General features: G+C 38.2%; 1 protein-coding gene and 2 pseudogenes across 5 annotated transcripts in view; 2 read left to right on the top strand and 1 right to left on the bottom strand.

The window, feature by feature from the left end:
- Ptpdc1 (protein tyrosine phosphatase domain containing 1) overlaps positions 1-22753 on the top strand; it is a 132505-nt gene that overhangs the window by 94954 nt on the left and 14798 nt on the right. For 4 of the 5 annotated variants that reach the window (XM_005408892.2, XM_005408890.2, XM_005408891.2 and 1 more), the window contains exons 3-5: positions 19674-19845; positions 21746-21826; positions 22063-22181. In XM_005408892.2, coding sequence (XP_005408949.1) covers positions 19674-19845; positions 21746-21826; positions 22063-22181 — 372 coding nt within the window. Of the gene's footprint in view, positions 1-18956; positions 19236-19673; positions 19846-21745; positions 21827-22062; positions 22182-22753 lie in introns of those variants that run through there. The other variant, XM_005408888.2, reaches the window with a different exon arrangement.
- Positions 117-5272, top strand: LOC102004416 (annotated as a pseudogene).
- On the bottom strand, positions 11610-18046 carry LOC102004744 (annotated as a pseudogene).

Consider the following 22753-nt stretch of genomic DNA (forward strand, 5'->3'; position numbering starts at 1 on the left):
AAAAAAAAAAAAAAAAAAAAAACGAAAAAAATTCAATCACCTACAGATGAAGTAATAGTAAATAGTAAAAAATTATCAGCCAGTGCTAATTTGGAAGAAGTTGCAACAAAGCAAATATGCAAAGAGGTATATTAAAATTAATCCTGCTTATGATTTAACTGAGAGAAAAGATTTCATATATTTCATTTAAAAAACTGTAACAGACCTGATTTCTTGAGACAGAATGCAAAGACTGTTGATTGGAACATCTGACTTATACCATTATACCAACAAAAAGAATGTATTTTCTTTTCTAAATCCTTGTTAAACCTTGTGCTGGTAAAATTTACTGATGACCTTATTATCTTGCATATCAGTATAAATTTCAGTTTGCCATTTTAAATTGCATTTCTATGCAGTATTTAGTTTAAAGTCTTACATGGCAGTAAATGTTCCTTGCTTTTATAGTCATAATGTGAACATTTAAATTTCTTTATATAAGGCTACAAATTCCTGAATTGTTGTGGATTTTATTTAGTACAGTTAATATTAGCTTGCTTACAACATACTTTTAATCAAATAGAGCAAAAATTGTTATAACTGGGATTTATACATGCTGAGATTATCGCAGTATTTATCATATGAAATATTTTGAATATGCATTGCTACAGTCATTGTGAAAACTCACTATTTATCATATTAAATTATGTAAGATACAGCTGTCCAAATGACTAAATCAGAACTTTATGTGCATATATATGTATGTATGTATGTATGTCAGGTTGTGATCATGACAGAAGTGATGTGTTATTTTTATATTTTAAAAACACAATTTCTTGTATATAAAGTTTTTCTTTTGTGCAGATTAGTTTTTAAGCTCCCATAGGTAGATATCCTCACACTTGTTAACTGTGAAGCGTAGTTCAGCCAGTCTGTTGCAGGTAGTAGAAGTAGGAATTCAGTGATGAGAACACTGAAGAAACTGTCTAGTTCTGTTTTGCCTTGACTGTGTCAGCAGTTTATAGTTTGTGTTAACTTTACAAAAGCATAGATACATTTTATGTTAAAGACAGACCAGAATCAGTACATCAAAACTTCAAACACTTTGGGAAAGGATGAGATTAAATAGAAGCATATTCCTAAATGAACTGATTTTTATTAACTGCTTTTGACCACATAAAATACTGATACTTACAGGAAACCTGGCCAGCTTCTTAATTGTGATGAAAGTTCCAGATGTAATGCCAGAAGATAATGTGTTGCAGTCACAGATATTTCTAACAAAGCATTTCTCAAAGATGATAATATATTTAACATTAAAGAAATTTACTGTATTGTGGGTTTTAATCTTTGGCCAATCAAGATTCTAGGTGATCAGCATATAGTCCATTCCTAAAATGATTACATTTTGTCTTCTAAATTGACCGTCTTAGTCAGTTTATTAAGCAGTCTGTCTGTGAATTTTAAAATAAACCATGCTGCTGTTAACAAAATTGGATTTTTGATGTACCAAATTTAACAGTTATTTTCCCAGATTTAATTTGTTTCTTGATAAATTTAGGACATAGGAAATAGTATACTTAATACATATGAATGGAATAAGCAACTAAATGAGATCTAAAATTTGGCCTTTGGTTTTAGATATTTTATTTAATAAGTTTAATTAAAATTATCAATAAAACTTAAAACTATCAAAATTTTAAGCCAGGGATACGGCTCAGCAGTATAGCACCTGCTTAACAAGCATGAGTTTGATTCTCAGTACCAAAAAATCAAAAATTTAAAACTTATCAATAAAATTAAATCAGTGATGTTTTCAAAAAAGATGTTAGTATATTCCAATGTGATCTTATAATCACTATTAATGATTAATCACAACAGTGGTTTTTGCAGAAATAAAAATCTACCCTAAAATTTGTAGAGAACCTCAGAGGACCCCTCACAAAACTAAAACAATTGTGCAAAAGAACAAAGTTGGAGGACCCACTTCTTGATTTCAAAACTTAGCTACATTAATCAACATGGAATGGGAATGGTATAAGGACCAGCTCAGACCAATGAAATAGAATAGCCCAGAAGTCAGCCCTTGTGCATATATATATATATATATTTGATGATTTTCAACAAGATTACCAAGACCATTCTGTGGGCAAAGGACAATCTCTTCAATAATTGATACTGAGAAAGTGGATATCCACATGTAAAATAATGAAGTTGGACCTTTACCTTATACTGTATACAGATACTAACTTAAAATGGATCAGGCCCAACAGCCCAGGCCAGGAGGGGTCACCTGCCTTGCTGGCCGTACTTGGAGTGGGGAGAGTGCAGGAGGAACTGTGGGCTGAGAGTACAGTGGCCACCCAGGTGACAGGCAGGCATCTGGAGGAGCTGGGCCGTTCACAAGCAGCAGCAACATTGGCACAGTCCTGCCTAATGACATGTATGACTTACACAACCTTTCCAGAACTGAGCTGGCTGTGTCTCAGCTCATCACGTTGGCCAATGTGACCCTAACTGGGGAAGTAAATGCCAGCTACTGTGATTATCTGGTTGGTGAAGAAAGGCAGATAGCAGAATTGATGCCTGTTGGGGATAACAACTTCCCAGACAATGATAGAAAAGGACTGGAAGAGTCTTCTGAAATAAAAGGTGAACATAATGAATTAGAGAACACAGAACTGAGGAATCTGGAGTTCAGTGTTGTAGAACTGCAGCTTTTATTAGAGGCATTAGCTACCCCTGCAATTTACAGTTCAAATAAAGATCTTCCTCCTGAAACACTTGGAGCAGAGGATAAGTGCAAGAACTTGAAGACCAAACCCTATCACTGTAAGCCATGCCCGTATGAAGCAGAATCTGAAGAACAGTTTGTGCATCACATCAGAGGTCACAGTGCCAAGAAGTTTTTTGTGGAAGAAAGTGCAGAGAAGCAGGCCAAAGCCAGGGATCTGGCTCTTCTGCTGTTGAGGAGGAAGATTTCTCCAAGGGCCCCATCCACTGTGGCTATAACACCAGTCAGTATGATCATAACACCACTCTCCTGAAGCAACACACCAGAGCTAGGGACAACAAGCGAGTCTACAAGTGCATCATTTGCACGTACAGAACCATCAGCAGGTATCATTGGAGGAGGCACCTGAGAAAGCAGTTTCCAAAGAAAATGTGGCAAGTGCAGTTACTTTTCAGACAGAGAAAATAATTATATCCAGCATGTTTGGACTCATACAGGAGAACACCCATATAAATGTGAACTTTGTTCTTACTCAGATTTTCAGAAGACTCATCTAACTAGACATATATACTCACTCAGGTGAGAAGCCGCTTAAATGGGATCAGTACACTTATGTGGCCTCTGATCAACCTGCAGTAACTCACCATTCAAGAGTGGTTCACAGTGATCCTAAGCCTCTTAATTCTCTCACTGACTGCAAAACAGCAGATAAGAGCAATTTCAAAAAACATATCGAGCTCCATGTTAACCCACGGCAGTTTAATTACCCTTTATATGACTATGCAGCTTCTAAGAGGTATAATCTCTAGTGTCATTTCAAATCCAAGCACGCTATGTGTCCTAATAAAACAATGGATCTCAAAAGTGAAACTAAAGAAAACTGAAAAGTTAGAGGCTAACTTGCCTGATAGCAGCATTACCAATGAAAAAATAGAACAGACAAAAAATGGGTGCTGTAGCTGGAAAGAAAAATGAGAAGTCTGTAAAAGTGGAGGAAAAAGATGTTTCAAAAGAGAAAAATCCTCGCATCAATGTCTCATCCATCCAAATGACTACCAGAACTCACAAATCAGCCAGAGACAGAAGAGATAGATGTGCATACAGGAAATAATTCAGTAAAACCAAGAACAGCAAAAGGAAACTGGAAGCTGAAACTAAGTCCTTGCATGGTCCTGTGAATAAGGAGGAGGAACCTGTATTGAAAAAGAAGGTAGAAAGTGAATCCAAAAATGGTCAGGAGACGCCAAAGGGCGACAGTGAAGAAGAAAATAAAAAGCAAAATGCCTGTGTGAAAAAAAGTACAAAGAAGAAAGCTCTGAAAAATTAATTAAGAAAAGCAGCAAGCTGGATCCTTCTGAGCCACCTCAGAAGGAGGCTGTGCCCAAAGGGCCTGCACAGAGAGTCCCCTGGAGCCTGCTCAGGCCAGGCTGATGAGGAGGGGCCCCACTCAGCCTGAGCTTCCTCCGCCTGAGGAGCCAGCCCCCAAGGTGGCTTCAGGAGCCGCCTTTTCCCACAGAGCCTTCTCAGATGGAGCCTGTTCAGGAAGGCTCTGCACTAATGGAGTCGCCCCCTCCAGTATAGCCTCTCCTTCACATTGAGCCAATCCCCAAAAAGTCTCCCCAAAAAGATTGTAAAAAAGAAAAGCCCCACCTGCAGAGTGAGATAGCCCTCAAGGATCAAGTCCTTATGAAGTTGGCTTAGTGCCTCTGAAAGACAGTCCACTTCTGAAGGAAAATACAGGCCGACGCAAGCCCTCATAGCACCATCATCACCCCTGGGAAAGGAGAAGGAGTCAGAAAACCAAAACTTACTGTGTGAAGATCAAGGAATTATAGAAGGCCCCTGCAGAAAGAGGGAGCAGAAGAGGCCGATGAGAGTGTAGCTGATGGAGCCACTCCCAAGGAATCTACCAGTGGTTCAGCTTCTGTCTTGAAGTTGAGTGTGCCAGAGAATGAAACTTCAGATGGTAAACGTCAGACTCTCTCAGATGAGCCTTGTGACATGGAAATGGTCGTGATGAGAACACAACAGAGAATCTCCCAGGTAAAGATTCGGTGGGTGAAAAACCAACTCCACCATTGCTTTTCTCCCCACTAGCAGAATGAGAAGCAGTGTCCAAAACCAGTCTGGCTTTGGCTCCTGTTAGAGTGACAGTAAATGAGTCTGAGGAAATTGTTGAAGACAAAGGCATCCACAGTCTTGATGGAAGTGACCTAAGTGACAGCATTTCAGAGGGTAGTGATGATTCTGGATTGTACAGGGCTTGGCCAATTGTTCCACAGACTAGTGTAAGAAATGCACAGGAAGCCCAGTGGTGTTCAAAGTGTCTGAGGGAGACTTTGTTTGTTTCTATGATCATTCTTTTAGAAAGGAAATAGATTATAGCAAACATCTCAGTTGCCATTTAATTAATGTGTACTTCCTTGGACAAGCTGTTAAAGGGCAGGAGTAATTAAACTTTGGACAGGATTATAGTTTTCAGTTTCTAAGAGCGACTACATTTTATATTGGTTTATAGTGGTGGTTAAAGTTAAAAAACTTTTTAAGATTGCTTTAATTAGTGCCCATATTGATCTTTTTAAGTGGCATTCTTTTCCTTAGGGCTTTTTATGTGCTTGTTGGTTTATAAATTTTAGTAAAATTTTAGTTGGTATATAAATTTTAGTAAATTTGTTGGTGTATAAATTTTAGTAAACCCAAAAATCCAAGGGGAATTAGAGTACTAAAACCAGGAGACCCAAATCTGTTAGCTGATATACTCACTGGAAATGAGAAGGCCCAGGTGCCATGATAGCATCAGTTGCTCCATGCAACTACAACTCATCCATTGTTCTCTCCGTGTCTGTCTTCTGTTTCACCTTAGTTTATTGTTAGTTTGTTATTTAGTTCTATAAAAATTTGCTTAATAGCAAATTACATAAATTTGCCTGCTTTATATAAAGTTAACACCTTTAACATTTCTTTGGAGATGAGGAAAGACATTTAAACTGAAAAAAGTCTCCCAACAATGGACATTGTATCAGTCCAGGTATTTATTTCCTGATTTTTTTATCAATATTTTATGTTTGTGTTAATCGTCACAAAATAGTGATTTTGGTGTTTTGGGTTTTTTGGTATGTTTTAATTGCTAAAGATGTTGCACATCTTTTTTTTGTTTTTCTTTTACCTATGCAATTAAAATTTTTCTAGAAGTAGCGTTGGCATTGACCAGTAACACTTTATATACATGTATGCATGTTTATTTTGGCCCCTTTGATGAGATGCTTTTAGTCTTGTTTGCAAAGGAGCAGTTATCTTTTTCTTTGTTGCAATTGTCTTTTTAGAAGAATAGTAGTGTGTGCATGTTTCTGAGCAGAAGAAACATACAGGTTCAATCTGTTGATGTTGATTTTCACTTATGTATGCCACAATCTGTATCTTGTACAAATTATTTTGAATGAATATAGTAAACTCACAGCCCTGTTATGATTTTTGTAATGAATGAACCACTAGGTTCCATACTGAACAAATTTTTATCTCAAATACCAATCAAAGTTTTTTTGTGGGATTCTTTTGTGGTGGTGGGGGTGGTGGTTGTTGCTGTTGCCTGTTCTGATATAGCTAACTTGTAATTGTAGTGTTACATATCCTTAGGGGATCCTTTTCTCATGGATGGTTGGTGTCCATGTGGCTATTCAATCAAAAGAAAAGCTATTGGGGATTGCAAACCTGGGACTGGGAGACATAATTGTTTAAGTTTTACAGTGTCACCTGTGAGACTCCAAAGCCACTGCTATTAATACCACATGTCTATAATGAGAGGTAGTACAAATTCTGGCAAGCCAGCTGCACCTTCCTATGAATACAGTGAAAATGGCTTTTAAATTTGAATAGAGTCTAGCTTTAAGTCATACTTGCTCAGGGATCTCCACCCACTAGTGGGTGTCCTGGCTGTCCCTATGACAGCCTCTTGCTACAGGTGAGACCTTAAGTGATGTTCCTATGGCAGACTTTGTATGAAAAGGGTGTGTACTCCAAAACTCTGGAGATTCTGTGGCCAGTGGCTAAAGTGTGTGGAAGAATCCAACGTAAGATTTTTCATACTGTTAGGAGTTGCTCTCTGTAGTAAAATAAAATGTGATCCCAATTAAGGTATTTTGGATTCTGACCTCCTGTGTTCTGAAAATAACCCTTTATATTTCATTTCTTTTCCTTTACCTGGGCATCTCTTTGAGGCAGGTTCAGATTTTGTCAGTACACCATGAAAGATTAGGACAAGCATTATTAATGTATAGTCATAAGATGTTAAAAATCTGAGAGTGAATTTTCAGTTAAAAAGTATTTGAACTTGGAATTGACTGGGAAGCCACAGATTAAAGAAGCAGAAGATCCTTTCTAGGCGCAAGGAGTAAGTCGTGTGATAGTGGTGTGTATTCTGTGTGCATGACATGTTGAATTCTAAGCTGTGACAGTCATTGTCAGCAGGAGATCGAGCTGCAAATATTTGTTTTAAAACTTAAATTATAGGGGCTGGGGATTTAGCTCAGCGGCAAAGCGCTTGCCTGGCAAGCGCAAGGTCGTGAGTTCCGTTCCTGGTACCGGAGAAAAACCAAAAAAAAAAAAAAAAAAAATTAAAAAAACTTAAATTATAAAGCTAGTTAAATCTTTTTAATGACTAGATTTAATGTTCATGAACACATTTTACCTAACTACACTTGATCTTAGCCAGAAGGCTGAGAAGTGATACATTTTACTTAACTTACCTTTTACATTATATTGAAAAAGATTCATCTTAAGCACAGATTGGACACTGGAAATCTGTTTGGGGAAGACGTCTTTGTATTCTTTCATGGTATAAAGGAAAGAAATTTGCTTTCTGGTGTACTGAACAAATTCCTAATCTAGTCTTTAAGACTAGAATGCTAAAATTAAAGCCCCTTGTTAATTAAGTTGATCTGTAAAAACATTGCTACTAGAAATTGATTGGAATTTGAGGCCTTTCTTCCAGAAAACAAGGACTTGATTCTCAGACCTATATTAGGTTCTGAACCTTAATACCATGTACCTGTACTACTAAATATTGTTTCAACATAAAGTACATTAATGATCAGAACTTCTGGTCCAGTTGGAAGTTCTTCCATTTGCAAAATGTGTTTATGTGGAACTGTTTGTATCTTTGTATTTTAGTCCCCCTTCCTCCAGTAGAATTGAAGCTACAATTTCCTTTTTGATAAAAGAACAAAAAATAAATAATTTATAAATTGTTGTTTAGTAATTAATGATAAATTTAAAGTACTAGAGAATATATTGTAAGCCTAATCCTTGCTAGTCTTATAAAAATGTATCTCAATTACTTTTTGAACCTATAGTTACATTGACTTTCAAAACATTTTTTGTTTTGTTTTTTGTCCTTTTTGTTTGAGGCAGGGTTTCACAATGTAGTACAGGCTGGCCTTGAACTTCCTTTGTAGCTGAAGCAAGCCTTGCACTCTGGGTGACCCTTCTGCCTCAGCCTCCCAAGTGCTGGGATTACAGGCATGTGCCACCACACCCAGCTCAGGATATTTAAATTATATTTTTTTCCTCTTTTTGTCAGAGCTGCTTATGTGGGGACAACCTTTGTTATTATTATTATTGAGGCTTAATTCACTGTTTTAATAAGGCTTTGTTTAGCTATGGCTGATACTGTGCTCTAGTCTTTCAAGAAGGGCCTTTTTATTTTTTAGAGTCACTTCTAAAGTCATGTGCTCACTGACTTTGGGGACTGTTTGCATGTGAGTGTGGACAGAAATGAAAACCTGAGTCGACTTCATCTCATGTCACCCCACCCACAAATGCTGACAGTGGAAGGAGTGCCTTGTCCATAGTGTATTGTTTCACTTCTGGACTGAAAAGCTGGGGAAGAAGCTTAATTTTCTTCTTTGCATAGATGAGAAAATCTTTAAAAGCTAAATGTGCTGAGGTCTCTTATTGGCCTTGACAGATGAAGTGAGCTGATAGTGGTAATTCAAATTTTAAAAATTAGGGCCATGTATATAGCTCAGCAGCGCAGCATCTGCTGGCAAGCACAAGGTCCTGAGTTCAATTTCCAGTACACTGCCCCCCCCAAAAAGACAAGCATATTTTAAAAATTGTCTAAATCTTGGTTTATGTAGATTTACAATCCTCATGTAATATTAGTAAAGCATATAGCTATTATACTTGTTACTTTTCTGAGGCAAATCAAAGGTATATTTCTCAAGATTTTTGCTGCCTTCTTTAGCAGCATTTGATGGAGGATCTTTTATACATTTGTAATAGATAAAAATAAACCAGATTGCAAATCCTTTTTAAAATCTTAAACCATGTGCCAACTTTTTGGTTGAAATTGTGTAGAATAAATTTAATTGCATTCTCTTAACCAATATGAGTCTATTGTGTAAGCATAGTTATGTTGAAGTAAAGTTTTAAAAAGCAAAATAAATAAGTAAATAAAATGTATCAAACACATAAACATAAGTGCTAACAGTATGAAAGCTTTAGAAGAAAACACAAGAGAACCCCTCACGACTTTGGCTTTGGCAATGATTTTTTTAAAGTACACCAAAAGCATAGATAACAATAGAAAAAATAAATAATTAGGACTTCATCAAAATTAAAAACTCATTCATCAAAAAGCATTATCAACAGAATGGCAAGTCAACCTCTAGAATGGGAGAAATTCTCTGTAAATCAAACATTTACACATCACATTTTACTTATTTATTTATCTATTGATGGACAGTTAAATTATTTCTATCCTAATAAGGGTTTAATACCAAGTGTGGTGAATTAACTAATGGTCAACTGTAATACCCAGCTGAACTGAATCATCGTGGTCCTGGGTGAAGAAGGTCCACCTGAGAATTGTTGTCAACAGCTTTAAAAGGAGAACTGGAGGGGAAGATCACCATGCTGTTGATCCTGGAGAAGCTTGTCACACTGGCTTTCCTGATACGAACTCAGCTGTTTTCATCATTGGAGGATCTCCGGTCCTTGCTGTTGCTGAGGATGTCTGTAGTTCTCTTTGGGAGCGCTCTAGTCCTTACCTGGAGTGTCACTTCCTGGCTCCAGTGCAGATCCTTCAGCCTGCCAGCACAGATCCTTCATCCCGCTGGTGTAGACTTTCTAGCTTCCACCACTGACCTTTGGGCCTTCTGTGGGGAACTATTCAGACTGCTTCAAAGCTTAGAGGTGTCTAAGGACACCTGAAGATGTGACCCTGCTTGTCTAGCACAGGCACACAGTGGGATACAGTTATGTAACCATGACTTAGCACAAGTAAACACGCATGCGCTGGTTACAGCATTATGTAAGAATATAAACATGAGCTAACAACCTGTCTAAGAATTATACAATAAAGACACAGGTGGCTGTCACTCTGGCTATTTGCTTTGCTCCATGCTGCCTGCTTTGTTGCTGATGTCTTGCACACGTGTGTTCTTTAACCTTGGGACCTCACCCATGAACATCTCTCTTGGGCCCCCTGAGTGGGCTGACACATTCCCAATGCAGATCCTTGATACAGACTTGCATAAGACATTGTCATGGGCTCTAGGCCTTCAGCTGGATTCTTTGGGTCTCTAGTGCATGGACAGATCTCCTGCACTCTTCTGCATTTGACTCTTTGGGTGAATATTATAAAATAATCCTAAAAATTATGTGTCCCGTATTACATACATTCCCTTATATACCATGAGTACAACACTGAGAATTGGTATTTCTCCTTTTTTAAGCATTATAAGATATATTTATTATTTTCCTGACCAGAGTGCAGTGACTTTTAAATCTTAAGTAACTATGAAAAATGTATTCCAGAAAGTAAAATACAAATGGGAAATCTGACCACCAGATTGCCTTTTGTAATTTTACCCTAACCCTATATTTAGTCTGGGAAACAAACAAAAAACCTGAATTGTTACTAATGCAAGAACTGAATCATTTCAGCATAAATCCAGCACATGCATTTCAAGGTTCTGATTCTGTGAATTGTATTGATCAATTTAATCATGAATAACACTATGTAACAGCAAAAGGATCACAGGCATTGGATGTCATCCTTGCCCTACACCCTCCAATTATGTCATAATAAAGCTGACAATTCTGTCAGGTTCTCAATCCCTTGTAGCCCCTACCCAAACCTTGGAATCAAAGACCTGTCATACAACTTTGCACAAGCTATAGTAACCTAAGTTTTATCTTTCTGTAGGAAATGGTCAGTTATTTGATAAATATTAAAACATTGCAAGCAATCCATTTTCTGAGTTTGTTTACCAAACACGTTATGTAAGAACTGACTACACAAAAAGTTCCTTTAAAATTTGGTGTACAAGTTCACTTAACAGGTTAGAATTTGAAACCTGCAAGAAAAGGCAGTGGAAATCCCTAACCCTAACATGTTAAATTACCTGTTTTGTTTTGTTTGAGACAAGGTCTTACTATGTAGGTTAGGCCTGCCTTTAACTATGTAATCCAGGTTAGCCTTAAATTTGCAGCAATCCTTCTGCCTCAGCTTCCCGAGTACTGGGATTATACTTGTGACCACTGTGCCCCGCTGTCATGTTGTAACTACTATAGGGACATAACATAAATGCTAAAAAAGTTTGCTTACAGGAGGCACAAACTATAAAAGGGATAGTCATTTTTAATAAAAACAAAGAACTAGCTGATACCTTTGTTTTGTGAGCACCAAAATAGCTAAGATGAAGTTAAACCTGAATTCATTGTCTATCCCTGTGACCAATAAAATAAAATAAAAAATTTAATGTCTTACTATGTATTTTCTAGCCATTAATTGAGATGTAATTTTGAAAGATTAAAACTGCCTTGAAAAGGGGTTGGAGAGCAACTATCAAAGCATTATTCAAGCATGATTCCAAGGATGCTTTCAGGTTCAGAGTTAGCCTTCTTTATCAGAAATCTTCACAATTTCATCAAACACTTCAGCAGATTTGGATGCATCTTTTTTTTGACTTTCCCCATTTCTTCATAGAAGTCAGTAATTGGCTTTGTTGACTGAAGATAAGTCTGAATCATTTTTTCTAAGCTTTCTCTGTTGTCATCACTTTTACCGGTACTTTTTCCCCCGTCAAGACATCGTTCAATACAGATCTCATTATTACAGTCAAAAAACAACCAAATACATCTGCTTTCCCATCCATGGTCTTGCTCCAAACTTGAAGGTTGTCTTGATTTCTTGGAAACCCATCAATCAAGACTGTATTCTGGGCATTGGCAGCCATTGTTTGATCCATTTCCCTCTTTAATAAACTGATAGTTATCTCAACTGGCACAATCTTTCCTTCTTTAATGTACTTTTCAGTGAATTGACCATACTGTGACTCTGGGTTCTTCCTTTCATCACGAAGAAATTCACCTGCAGAAAGGTTTGTGTAGCCACATTTCTCCATGATGTGGGCTCACTGGGTCCCCTTGCTAGCACTGGGACTGCCGAGGACAGATACAGCAGCAGCTTCATAAGGCAAGGAGTGCAAAGAAGCCAGATATTTCTCTTTTAAAAATATATACATGGCCAAATAAGCACATGAAAAGATGCTCAATATTATTCGCCATTAGGTAAATGGAAGTCAAGACCAGGATAAGATTCCACTACAGAATGTGGTGAAATGGGAACCCTTCCATATTGCTGCTAATGAATATTAAATGATACAGCTGCTCTGGAAAACAGTATGACAGTTCTTCAAAGTGTACTGTATGATCCAACAATTTTATTCTAAATACTGAGAAAAATTGAAAGCAGGGATTGAAACAGACATTTGTACACTCATGCCAGCAGTGTTATTCATAATAGCCAAAAAGTAGAAATAATTCAACTATCAGTAGATAAATGAGTCAAATGTGATATATATGTATAATGGAATGCCTTAAAAAGAAAGGAAAGTTTGACACACACTACAATAGGGATGAACCTTGGGGGTGATCCTTGGGGCATTATGCTGTGTGAAATAAGCCAGTCACTAAAGGGCAAATACTATATGATTTTACTGATGTGAGGTACCTAATTAAGTTGATGGAGACAAAAGGTAAAATAGTATTTGCCAGGGACTAGGGGGAGGAGAGAATGGGGAGTTACTGTTTAATAGGTACAGAGTTTTAAATTGGGAAGATGAAAAGCATTCTAGAGATGAATCATGGTGATGACTGCATAACATTAACATAAAAAATGTGTATACTTTAAAAGGGTTAAAATAATAAATTTTTTGTTGTCTGTATTTTGCCATAATTAACAAAGAAGAAGGAACCTCCTCTTCCTCATCTTTTCCTTTCTGCCTGAAGAATGCCAATAGGTGGGGTCAGGCAAAATCAGCATCCACACCAGGGTACGGGGGTGAGCTCACAGTGCTGAGGCCACAAAGGGTGAAGGGGAGATCTGCATGAGAAGCGCCCATCAGTGATGAAGCCTGAGGGTGACTGGCCCAGGGCGTCAGAACTCAGTGCGGGACAGGGGAGTTCCTGCATGGCAGGATGACCCTGGATGGGATATTAGATACAAGCAGGATTAAGAGCGCATCTACATAGTTAGGCAGCAACTGCGGTATCAGGGATTAGGGGCCAAATGAGGTGAGAGGCACATCCGCATGGAGCAGCAACAGCAGCAGTGGTGGGAGACTGGTTATATGGTGCGGGTCAGTTAAGTAAATTCTTTAAGGATCATGGTAGCCAATGTTCTCACTGAGTTATAGTCAGAGGAGTTATGAGAAGGGAGGAAATGGGGAGGAACCCTGTGGAAGGTTGGGTTGAAGTTGATAATAGGGTAAATCCTTGATTTTTCAATATATGTACATACACAGAAATACATATATAAAGAAATAGAGATGTAAATGTGTGGTAGGTATGTATGTCTATATATAATACATGTATTCTTCAACTCTGCCCACCAGGAAGGCCTGTTGGAAACAATGCCCTGATAGCAATGAGCATACCTAACAAACAGATAAATGCCTTCTAAATACCATTTTCTTCTAATACCAAGACGTTGAATCTAACCACAGTGAAACAGATACCTAAGTTGAGAAACCTTCTACAAGATAACTAGCCTTCACTCTTCAAAAGTGTCAAAGTCATCAAAGACAAAGACTGAGGAGCTTGTCCTAGAGTAAAACAGATGAAAAGTAAAGGACAACAAATGCTACATGTGAGCCAGAACTGGGCTCTGGCTGCAGAGAGTGCTGTAGTGATAACTTGTGAAGCTTGAGGAATAGAAAACCAATAGTAATGCCTCAATCATAATTCTTGATTTGGGGGAATTATTGAGAGTGTCTCTGTGGGAATTGCACACTAAATTATTTGGAGTAATGGGGCATCATGTCTGCAACTTCATTAGTTCAAGAAAAAAATAACTTTTAAATTTTAAAACTATGTTTTAAATTTTTCTGTAAATTTGAGATTGACTCAAAATAAAAACCCATTAAATCCCCTCAAAACTTAAAAAACTTAAAGTATCCAACTACGTTGTGTGCTGCCAAGCAGTTGAGTCAGATGAGAACTATAGAGCCCTCTTTGAAACAGATCATTGGATACCTGAGCAGGAGCTGTTTTCAGTGGATGCTGAAGGTGGAGGCGGGAGCCAAACAGGCTAAGGATGGGACAGGTAACAAAGATGGTTGCTGCAGTCAGCCTTTTTTTTTTTTTTTTTTTAGGGAGATAATAAGGGCCCTCAGAAGAAGTGGAATTATAGTGAGAGGTCTAGAAACAATGACACAGAATATGACCATTTGAAAAAATAGAAGATTTAGTTCAAATAAGGAAAGTCTTGGAAAATTTTTTTTTCAGATATTTAAAAACCCTGCAAGTCACAGAAATGCTTTTGCTTTTTGTTTAAGGAAGAACTAGAACCAGTTGATGGAATAATGAATTTTGACTCAATTTTAGAAAACATTTTGTGCTATTTAATAATTGAACAACTAATTGCTTTTTAGAAGTGTCACAAAAAAGAGAAAACTCAAGGCTGAAAAGTCAGCATCACAGAGAGATTCCTGGAAATGAACCTACAACTAAGTAAATGGACCTTCATTCCAGTCCCCCGAGAGATGTGTGAATTTGCTTGCAGAAGAAGGAATAGCTCTTACTGAAAGTTGAGAGTGGAAGTCACCAGTGCTTGGCATTTCAGACCTGTTAAGGATATTCAGTTTCCACCTCCCACTTTTAGAAATTAAAGAGGAAAAGGCCGAATACTCATTGATTGAACCATTTAGTAGGCTTACTGTTTCTGTGGTTATCACAAGTGTGGATAATTTTGCATTTGCAGTGACCAGTATGTTGTTGTTTCCGTAACTGTTACTCCAAAAGTGTTCTGTCTGATTGTCTGACTATAAATAGACCAGTGGCAACAAAAGTGTTTGATCTGGAGACAACCAGCATGGTGCCCATCCTCTTCACACTTCTTACACAGGGACATCTCAGTAGTCCCCAGAATACAGGACTAATCATGTGGATTTCCTTTTGTAGTGTTTTCCGACTCTCTTGGAGCGTAGTGGTGGTGGTGGTGGTGGTGGTTTTTACCCAGAGACTGCATATTTAGAAGTAGGGAGAAGAGTTAAAACAGGAACTCAGACACAGTCCCCTCTGATTTTATGGTCATAAAATGAAGAAAATGGAACATATTTTTCCTTAGTACTTGTTTAGAAAAACACATTGTCAGAAGAGGGAAAAAATAGATTGGTTATTAGCAGGTAAGTGAAAAAACAACAGTACTATTGGTTTTTGTAACCTGCAAATAAATTTTAACTGTAGTGGAAGGAAATGAGTAGAGTTTATGGTGGTAACATTTAAAGGCTTTCTGTAGCCTTCATAAAAAACCATTTCACCCCAAAAAAAAGAAAAAGGAAAGAAAATTAAAATCTGCTTGCAACAAAATAGAACACAAAATTTTTAAATAGGTCTATTTTTTTCCTACTGACAATTTCCAATAAATATTAAAATGCTATGTATAAGAGCCTGTACAGTTCATCACTAGCAATTGATAGCTCATCCTAAATTAAATTTTTAATTGATTTTAAGTGGTAAGACAAACATAATTTGACCCGCAAAATTAAAAAGTATTTTCAAGAGAATATAAAAGACCAATTTGGTACAAATATAAAATCTTTTACTCTAAGAATTGGAAAATAATGCCTTTAAAGTTGTTCACATGATTCTTTTTGGCAATATGCTATGGATAAAAATGTCCTTAGGAGGCAAAAAGTGGTAGAGATGATGAGATTGCTGGGGCAAAGGCAATTAGTACAAAAATTTTCAGAGACAGTATAATGTTCCTTTATCTTAATGATGTGTATCTAACTCCAGAAGAAAGGAAAAAAAAAATCCTATGTTGAATTGCTAAAAGTGTTCCTTCTTTCTGACTCTTCATACTTGCTTTTTATTTTTTTGTTTGTTTGTTTGTTTTTGTTTTTTTTCCAGTACCAGGAATCGAACTCACGACCTTGCTCTTGCCAGACAGGCGCTGTGCCACTGAGCTAAATCCCCAGCCCCCATACTTGGTTTTTAAAACTTAAAAACTCAACTAAATAAAAATAGAGATTTTGAAAAATAATTGCTCACCAGTCATACCATCCACAGGGATTTACTGAAGGAAGAACATAGAATTAGAAAGGTTCTAGCCTTGAAGAGTTGAATGTCTTATTTTAAAATAAAAATTGATAATAGCTTCAGTGTCAAACAAATAAGGAATAATTATGTAAACTTATGCAGTAACTTAATGTGTCCTAGTCATTTGCTTCCATTTAATAAAACTTATGAAAAGGCAAACACAAAATGGGAAAATGTTCTTGTACTGATTGAAAAAAAGCAGGAAAAATACATATCCAATATAGTTGCAAATGTGAAGAAAATCCATAAGTACATGATCAATTTGGGGAAGGGAAATGGGGCTGATGTACAGTGAAAGCTCTGAAGGTAGGCCTCTCCCTTTGTAAAGCTTTCTATGACAGAAATAAAGGTAGTTTTTAAAAAATGAGTTGTGCTATGAATTGGGTAGTTTGCTAAGGAACAGTTTTGGAGCAGTCTTTCAGACAACAGAGGAAGTGAAGGTTTACGTGCCTGTCTCTCATGCCCGGAGGTGCCCAGCGTTGCATTTCATCTGCCAGATGGATGCACAGTGCATGCCCAGCACCCCACTGTCAGCACGCAGAGCAGGCATGCTGTGAGGCCTGCTTTTGCCCAGGAGACTCGTGTATGTATCAAGTTGAACTTCCTTAGGCCCTGACACAGGGTCACTCACTGTACAGTAACTTTAATCAGCACATTCCCGAAGATTTCACAGAAGAAATTATTCTTGTAGTGATTTATCTACCATCCTTCCTTACCTTGATCCAACAATTCCTAGCCCTCAGCAAACTGTTTTTATTTTTAGTACAACTGGAAACAAAATTCCTGTGACTTCCTTCTCCAGACACCCTTCTGTACCACTTCTCCTCATCGCCTTAGCCATCTTGGTTTCCAGTGGAGCTTGCCGCTTGTTCCCATCCTCTTTGCTGGAGTCCTGTGTGAACCAGCTGCAGGATCTCGCCAGTCACTTGAGCTAGAGTCCCAGTGTCACCAAAAGTATCCTGCATCCCCAGAGCCTCTGTCCTTGTCAGCTCATCCTTGTTACTCAGGGCTGTCCAAGTGCTGCCCACTCAGAAGCACAGGGACCTACTTGGAAACCCAGACAGACTCCCTGTGTCCCAGGCAGCTCACACAGCTCCTCAGATGGAGCGTCTAGGGCCTCCTGTCATACATGCCGCCTTGCTTTCCTCATCCATATCTTCTCTGCCTTCCTTTGTGTGGAACTGCCGTTTTCCATGTTGCCCTTGCCTAGAACACTCCTTATGCCATTTCTCTGACAGGAAAGCTGTGCTTTCTGGTTGGGGAGGAGGGTCTCCACCGCTGTATACTACAGAGTAAGAACATAATACTATACATGGCATAGGAATTTGGGTACCACACTAGGCTTCTGTGTGTCTTACTTGACAAAAGTACATATTGTTGAGGAAATGGGGGTGGCATTTTTAAAGCAGCTTGCTTGTAGCGTTAGTAATAGTTAAAGCAGAAAAGAGCCCCAAGTATGGCAAGAGTTTTGTTTCCTTTCTGCACAACTGGAATACCATTTGGGCAGAGAGCACAAGAGAAAGCGTATAAGTGAGCGCGGGTGTGGCTTGACATTAACACGGGAGGAGGCGGACAATGAGCACATTGGTGGTTGTTGATGTTTCTTTTTCTTTATATCCTTTATCCTCAAAGTGCTACCTCCCCCTCATCCAGCTCTTTAAAAATGTGATACTGTAGTGAATTCTCTTCATATGCCTCCACCAAGACATTAAAGTTTTTCTCTTCCATGGCAACAAAAGGCAAAGAATTGAGTTTTTGAGAGGCATGGCTGCTCAGTTACTCATAACTAACAGTTATTACCCCACAGAGGCATTACCAAGAACTGGGTTTTCATATTCTGAAAATAAAATTTGAAACGAAGTGTTTTCTGCTAATTTATCTTCTCTAAAAATGTATTTAGTCTATTCAGGTGTTTCTTCAGTAATTCTAGCAAGAAAACAGAGGGGATATTTGTTCTGAAAGATTGAATGATGTCTTAATAGTGTTATATGGTACCCAACTTATCCCACATTATTACAATTAGTATTTTACCTATCTTGTTTAAAAGAAAAGTAGAAAGGGCTGTACCCCAAAAAATTTTCAAAGGAAGGAATAGCAGATTTTAAACATCTTAATATGTGCCAGGCGTGGTGGCCCACACCTGTAATCCCAGCACTCAGGAGGCTGAGGCAGGAGGATTGTTGCGAGTTCAAGACCAGCCTGGGCTACAAAATGAGCTCAAGGCCAGCCTGAAATGCATAGCGAGACCCTGTCTCAAAGAGACTAAATAAATAAATAAATAAATAAATAAACAAACATCTTAATATGTGTAAAAGGCAATGGTTACATCATAAAGACATTTTTCTAAATTCATTACAATTATTTGAAAGTAATTCTTTGAGTAGCTAGATCTTTAAGTACATTTGAGAAACAAAATGAAGTAATCAAGGTTTAGGAAAAAATCTCTTTAAAAGGCATATTATTCTTCCTTATAGTTGAACAATTTGTCCAAAACACAATCCATTCATGTAGGATTTCTGCTGTTCAGCTCTAAGTGGGAATCAGTAGTTTCTTTGTTGGTCACTATGGAAACGAATCAGCCTATCCTGAATAGCTCTTAGATCATGCAGAAGGTTGCCTGTGTCTCAGTGTACTTGCTCACTGAGCAAGCTTCTCCCTGCCTCCAACTCTTGCCTTCCTGGAGCCAGCACCATGCAGGTACAGGACGTGTCCCGGAGACCCTCAGCCGTGCATTTCCTCAGCTCATTTCTTCAGGGTCGCCGGCACTCCACTTCAGACCCCGTCGTGAGGCTGCAGCAGGCTCGGCGTGGCTCTGGCTCTGCCACAAAGCTGCTGTCCTCATCCTCTCTTCAGGTGATGGTGGCAGTGTCCTCTGTCAGCCGCCCAGAGGGGAACCCAACTTTCCCGGAGAGAAAAAGTAAAGCTCTCTTTCTTCTGATAGACGTACCTTTGTAACTAGATTTAAGGAATGTGAATAGGCTGTGTTGTGTTTATACCTTTTTAAGTATTGACAATTCTACGTTACACTTTTTACTGTCATGCTCAGAATTTGAATAGATATGTAAGAGGACATAAAAAATGATTGGATGTTTTTTGTTTTGTCTTTCACTTAAAAATGTAGTTTTGGAACAAAACTTGTCCTTTTGTAAAAGATTGGCTTTTGCACTTTCTTCCTTTTCGTTACCCATATAATGTGTGGAGGTTATTGTATGTGAAAGCTTTTTAAATATTAGATGAAAAGCATTTAGCACTGTCTCAAGATTTACTGTCCTGAGAGAAAATGGAAGCTATTTCCTGTGCAACCATTGCATTTGGAGAGTAGGATTTTGACTCTTCCTTTCCTTCCGTATTCCAGGAAATACAGGACGCCCAACACCAAAGTACACAAAAGTGGGAGAACGTTTACGGCATGTTATCCCTGGACACATGGCGTGTTCCATGGCATGTGGGGGTAGAGCATGCAAGTACGAGAACCCAACCCGGTGGAGCGAGCAGGAGCAAGCCATTAAGGGGGTTTACTCATCTTGGTAAGGGTCCTGTTGGTCCTCCCCAGCTCTTCAGGATAAAAGGGGAAGATGCATGGGAACTGGCAGACAGTGCATGTGGAAGGGGTCTCCTGGGCTTTGAAGTCAGGGGACTGCACTTTCACCCCCTGGCTTTGCCTAAACCATCTGGAACTCTGGCCTATTCACCCTCAGTCTCTCGTCCATAAAATGGAAATAATTAGTCAAAAACATAGGGATTTGCTTTTAAAAGAAATCAGTAATTAGCTCTTAAATTTGAGAAATTTCTGGAAATAATAAAGATGCTCAGCTATAACTTTGAGGAAATTATGAGGTACATATATAGTTCTTCAGTTTCTTGCAGGTAACCTTCAGCCTGTCTGTTATGTTGTTCTTATATTCTGTGCAAAAGGATATATTTTCACATAAATACACCTGTTTGCCTTGATAGAAGTGGCACAGGTTGTCAGCTCAGCAGACAACCTAAAATGCTGCCATTGTTTCTGGTATGTAAGTGCAATTAAAATTGTTGAATCATACTGCTTTTCACTAGTAACAATAAACTGGTTTTGAGATGTGACAGCTGGAAAAATTCTGATAATCAAATTACATTTGAAACACACTTAGAAGAATTCACTATTGAATTATTTTATATAGCAAAAGCTCATTTTTAAATTAGATACTTATCTGACTTGTGATCTGTACTTTTTTGTATTGGATTTGCTGGGTATGTCTGTAGTAACACATTTTGGGGTCCACTGTCTTTTTTGTTCTCCATAGTTTATATTGAGACCTGTCATTGTGACTGTAATGGTATGAAAAAGCAAATATTGTTCCTGAGGCATAGTCAGACAAGTAGATTTCTAGTAGTTCAGCTTAAAGTTATGTTACTTGTTTTACTCTATTGTTGACAAAATCTTGTACATCTTTTCATCTCTGCTGTTTTTGACATTATATCTCTCATCATTTTCTGCTAAGTACTGGTAAATTTGGGGGATCCCAGACCTTTTGGGCCCATATTAAATTTTACACATTGTTACAAGGCAGGAGGTATCTTTTCAATCCAGCCCTGCTAATCTAATGTCTCTTACTCCTGTGAGATTCATGTGATCTGCAACTTGCAATAGACTACCTGGCCACTCGTGAGAAGTTGACAAGGAATAGAGCAAAGCCAGGGGCCTGACAAGTGATAATATTTTACTGGGCCTGTGTCCATTCATTTGTTCATAAATATCTATTTGGCTATAGGGCAGGCACTTTGGTAGAAGCTCTAAAATTCTCACTCATCTTCATAAAACCCTTGAGTTGTTAGTGCCACTCAATTGGTGTTCCTGAGAGATTAATTAATTTGCTTCACAGGTAGAGAAAAGCCAGCATTGGAAGCCAGGCCTGACTTATTCCAGAGCCCATATTTTTTGCTAAATTATAATAACTCAATATTTATTCATAACCACAGGCCAAGATTTGTTCTAGATTTTATATCCATATCATACAGAATTCTCACACCAACTCTGAGTCAGGCATTATTATCCCCATTTAATGCCTCAGGTGACCTCAACTGAGTAATCAGAGTGCCTCTAGGTTGGCCTTCCTTGTTTAGTCACTTAACCATTGGCTAATTAATCAAGATACTGTAATTAATTTTGCCACTAGTGAGGTTTCTCCATTATATCTGCTAGAATCTATTTAGAGTTTTTGGAGATATTTCATCAGAGTTCATAAATACATTATGTTCTGGACTTTTTTTTCAGAAATTTAAGATGCTAGATTCTTAGAACGCTAATCATGTTATAAAATTGAAGCCAGATTTGTATAAGAATATTCTTACAGGTTTGTTGAAATCATAGAAAAAATTCACCTCTCAGTCTTTGAGATAAAAATGATGTGGTTTCCGTGCTTCTCACCAGTTCCCCCCTCCCTGCAGGGTCACTGACAGCATCCTGGCCATGGCTCGTCCATCCTCCGAGCTCCTCCAGAAGTACCACATCATTGAGCAGTTCCTCAGGTAAATGTGTCATTCACACTGTGGGGAGCAAACTGTTTTCTGTTTTGTCTTACATTGCTTGTGCCTCCTGCATAAATATCTGTCCTCATTAAATAAGGAGAGATATAAATGAAAATATGCTTTAATTTTTAAAATATTGAAGAGCTTAAGGTTTTGAGAGCAGTTAATAATGTTTATTAATGCCCAAAGTGTTTTTTTAAACTCCATCTTCTGATATGACTAATTTTTTTTTTAAGTCATGGCATAAAAACAATCATCAACCTGCAGCGGCCTGGTGAACATGCTAGCTGTGGGAACTCTCTGGAACAAGAAAGTGGCTTTTCATACCTTCCTGAAGCATTCATGGAGGCTGGCAGTAAGTTATCTCCCACTTACCCTCCTTGGAAATTATCAAGAAGAGTGCTCAAAGATTTTTGTCTTCTAAACTTTCAGGTTAAAAAGATAATAAAAATAAATATCAATTGCAAAGTAGCAGAGCTTATAGGAAATAAAGATGGGATGATTCTGACCTTAAATGCTGCTAGCATTCTTCCTTGGTATTGGTGTTGCAAGTACAAGGTTTCTTTTTTCCTATGAGAGAGCCACTGGGAGGGGACCTGCTGTATAAGACTCCCATTCAGTTGATCCCTACAGTGTGTCTGACACGGTTATCTCATGTCACCCTTGCAGGAGTTGTGTAACACATTTGTTTTATTTCTGTTATACACGTGAAGCCACAGAGGCTTAGAAAGTTACTGGTTTGCCCAGGATCACACAGCCTCATAGTGGCAGCCAGGGCTGGGAGATGGATTTGCTTATGCTTTGGCTGCAGCCAGCCCTGCCTCCAGCAGGATGCTGGGAATACTTCTTGTGACAGTCCTGGAGGCGTCTCAGTAACAGGAGCTTTGGGATGGAATCCATTTGGCACATGTTATTCATAGCAAGCCG

This window comes from Chinchilla lanigera, unplaced genomic scaffold, assembly GCF_000276665.1.
Source record: "Chinchilla lanigera isolate Chin_1 unplaced genomic scaffold, ChiLan1.0 scaffold00114, whole genome shotgun sequence".
Classification (NCBI taxonomy): domain Eukaryota; kingdom Metazoa; phylum Chordata; class Mammalia; order Rodentia; family Chinchillidae; genus Chinchilla; species Chinchilla lanigera.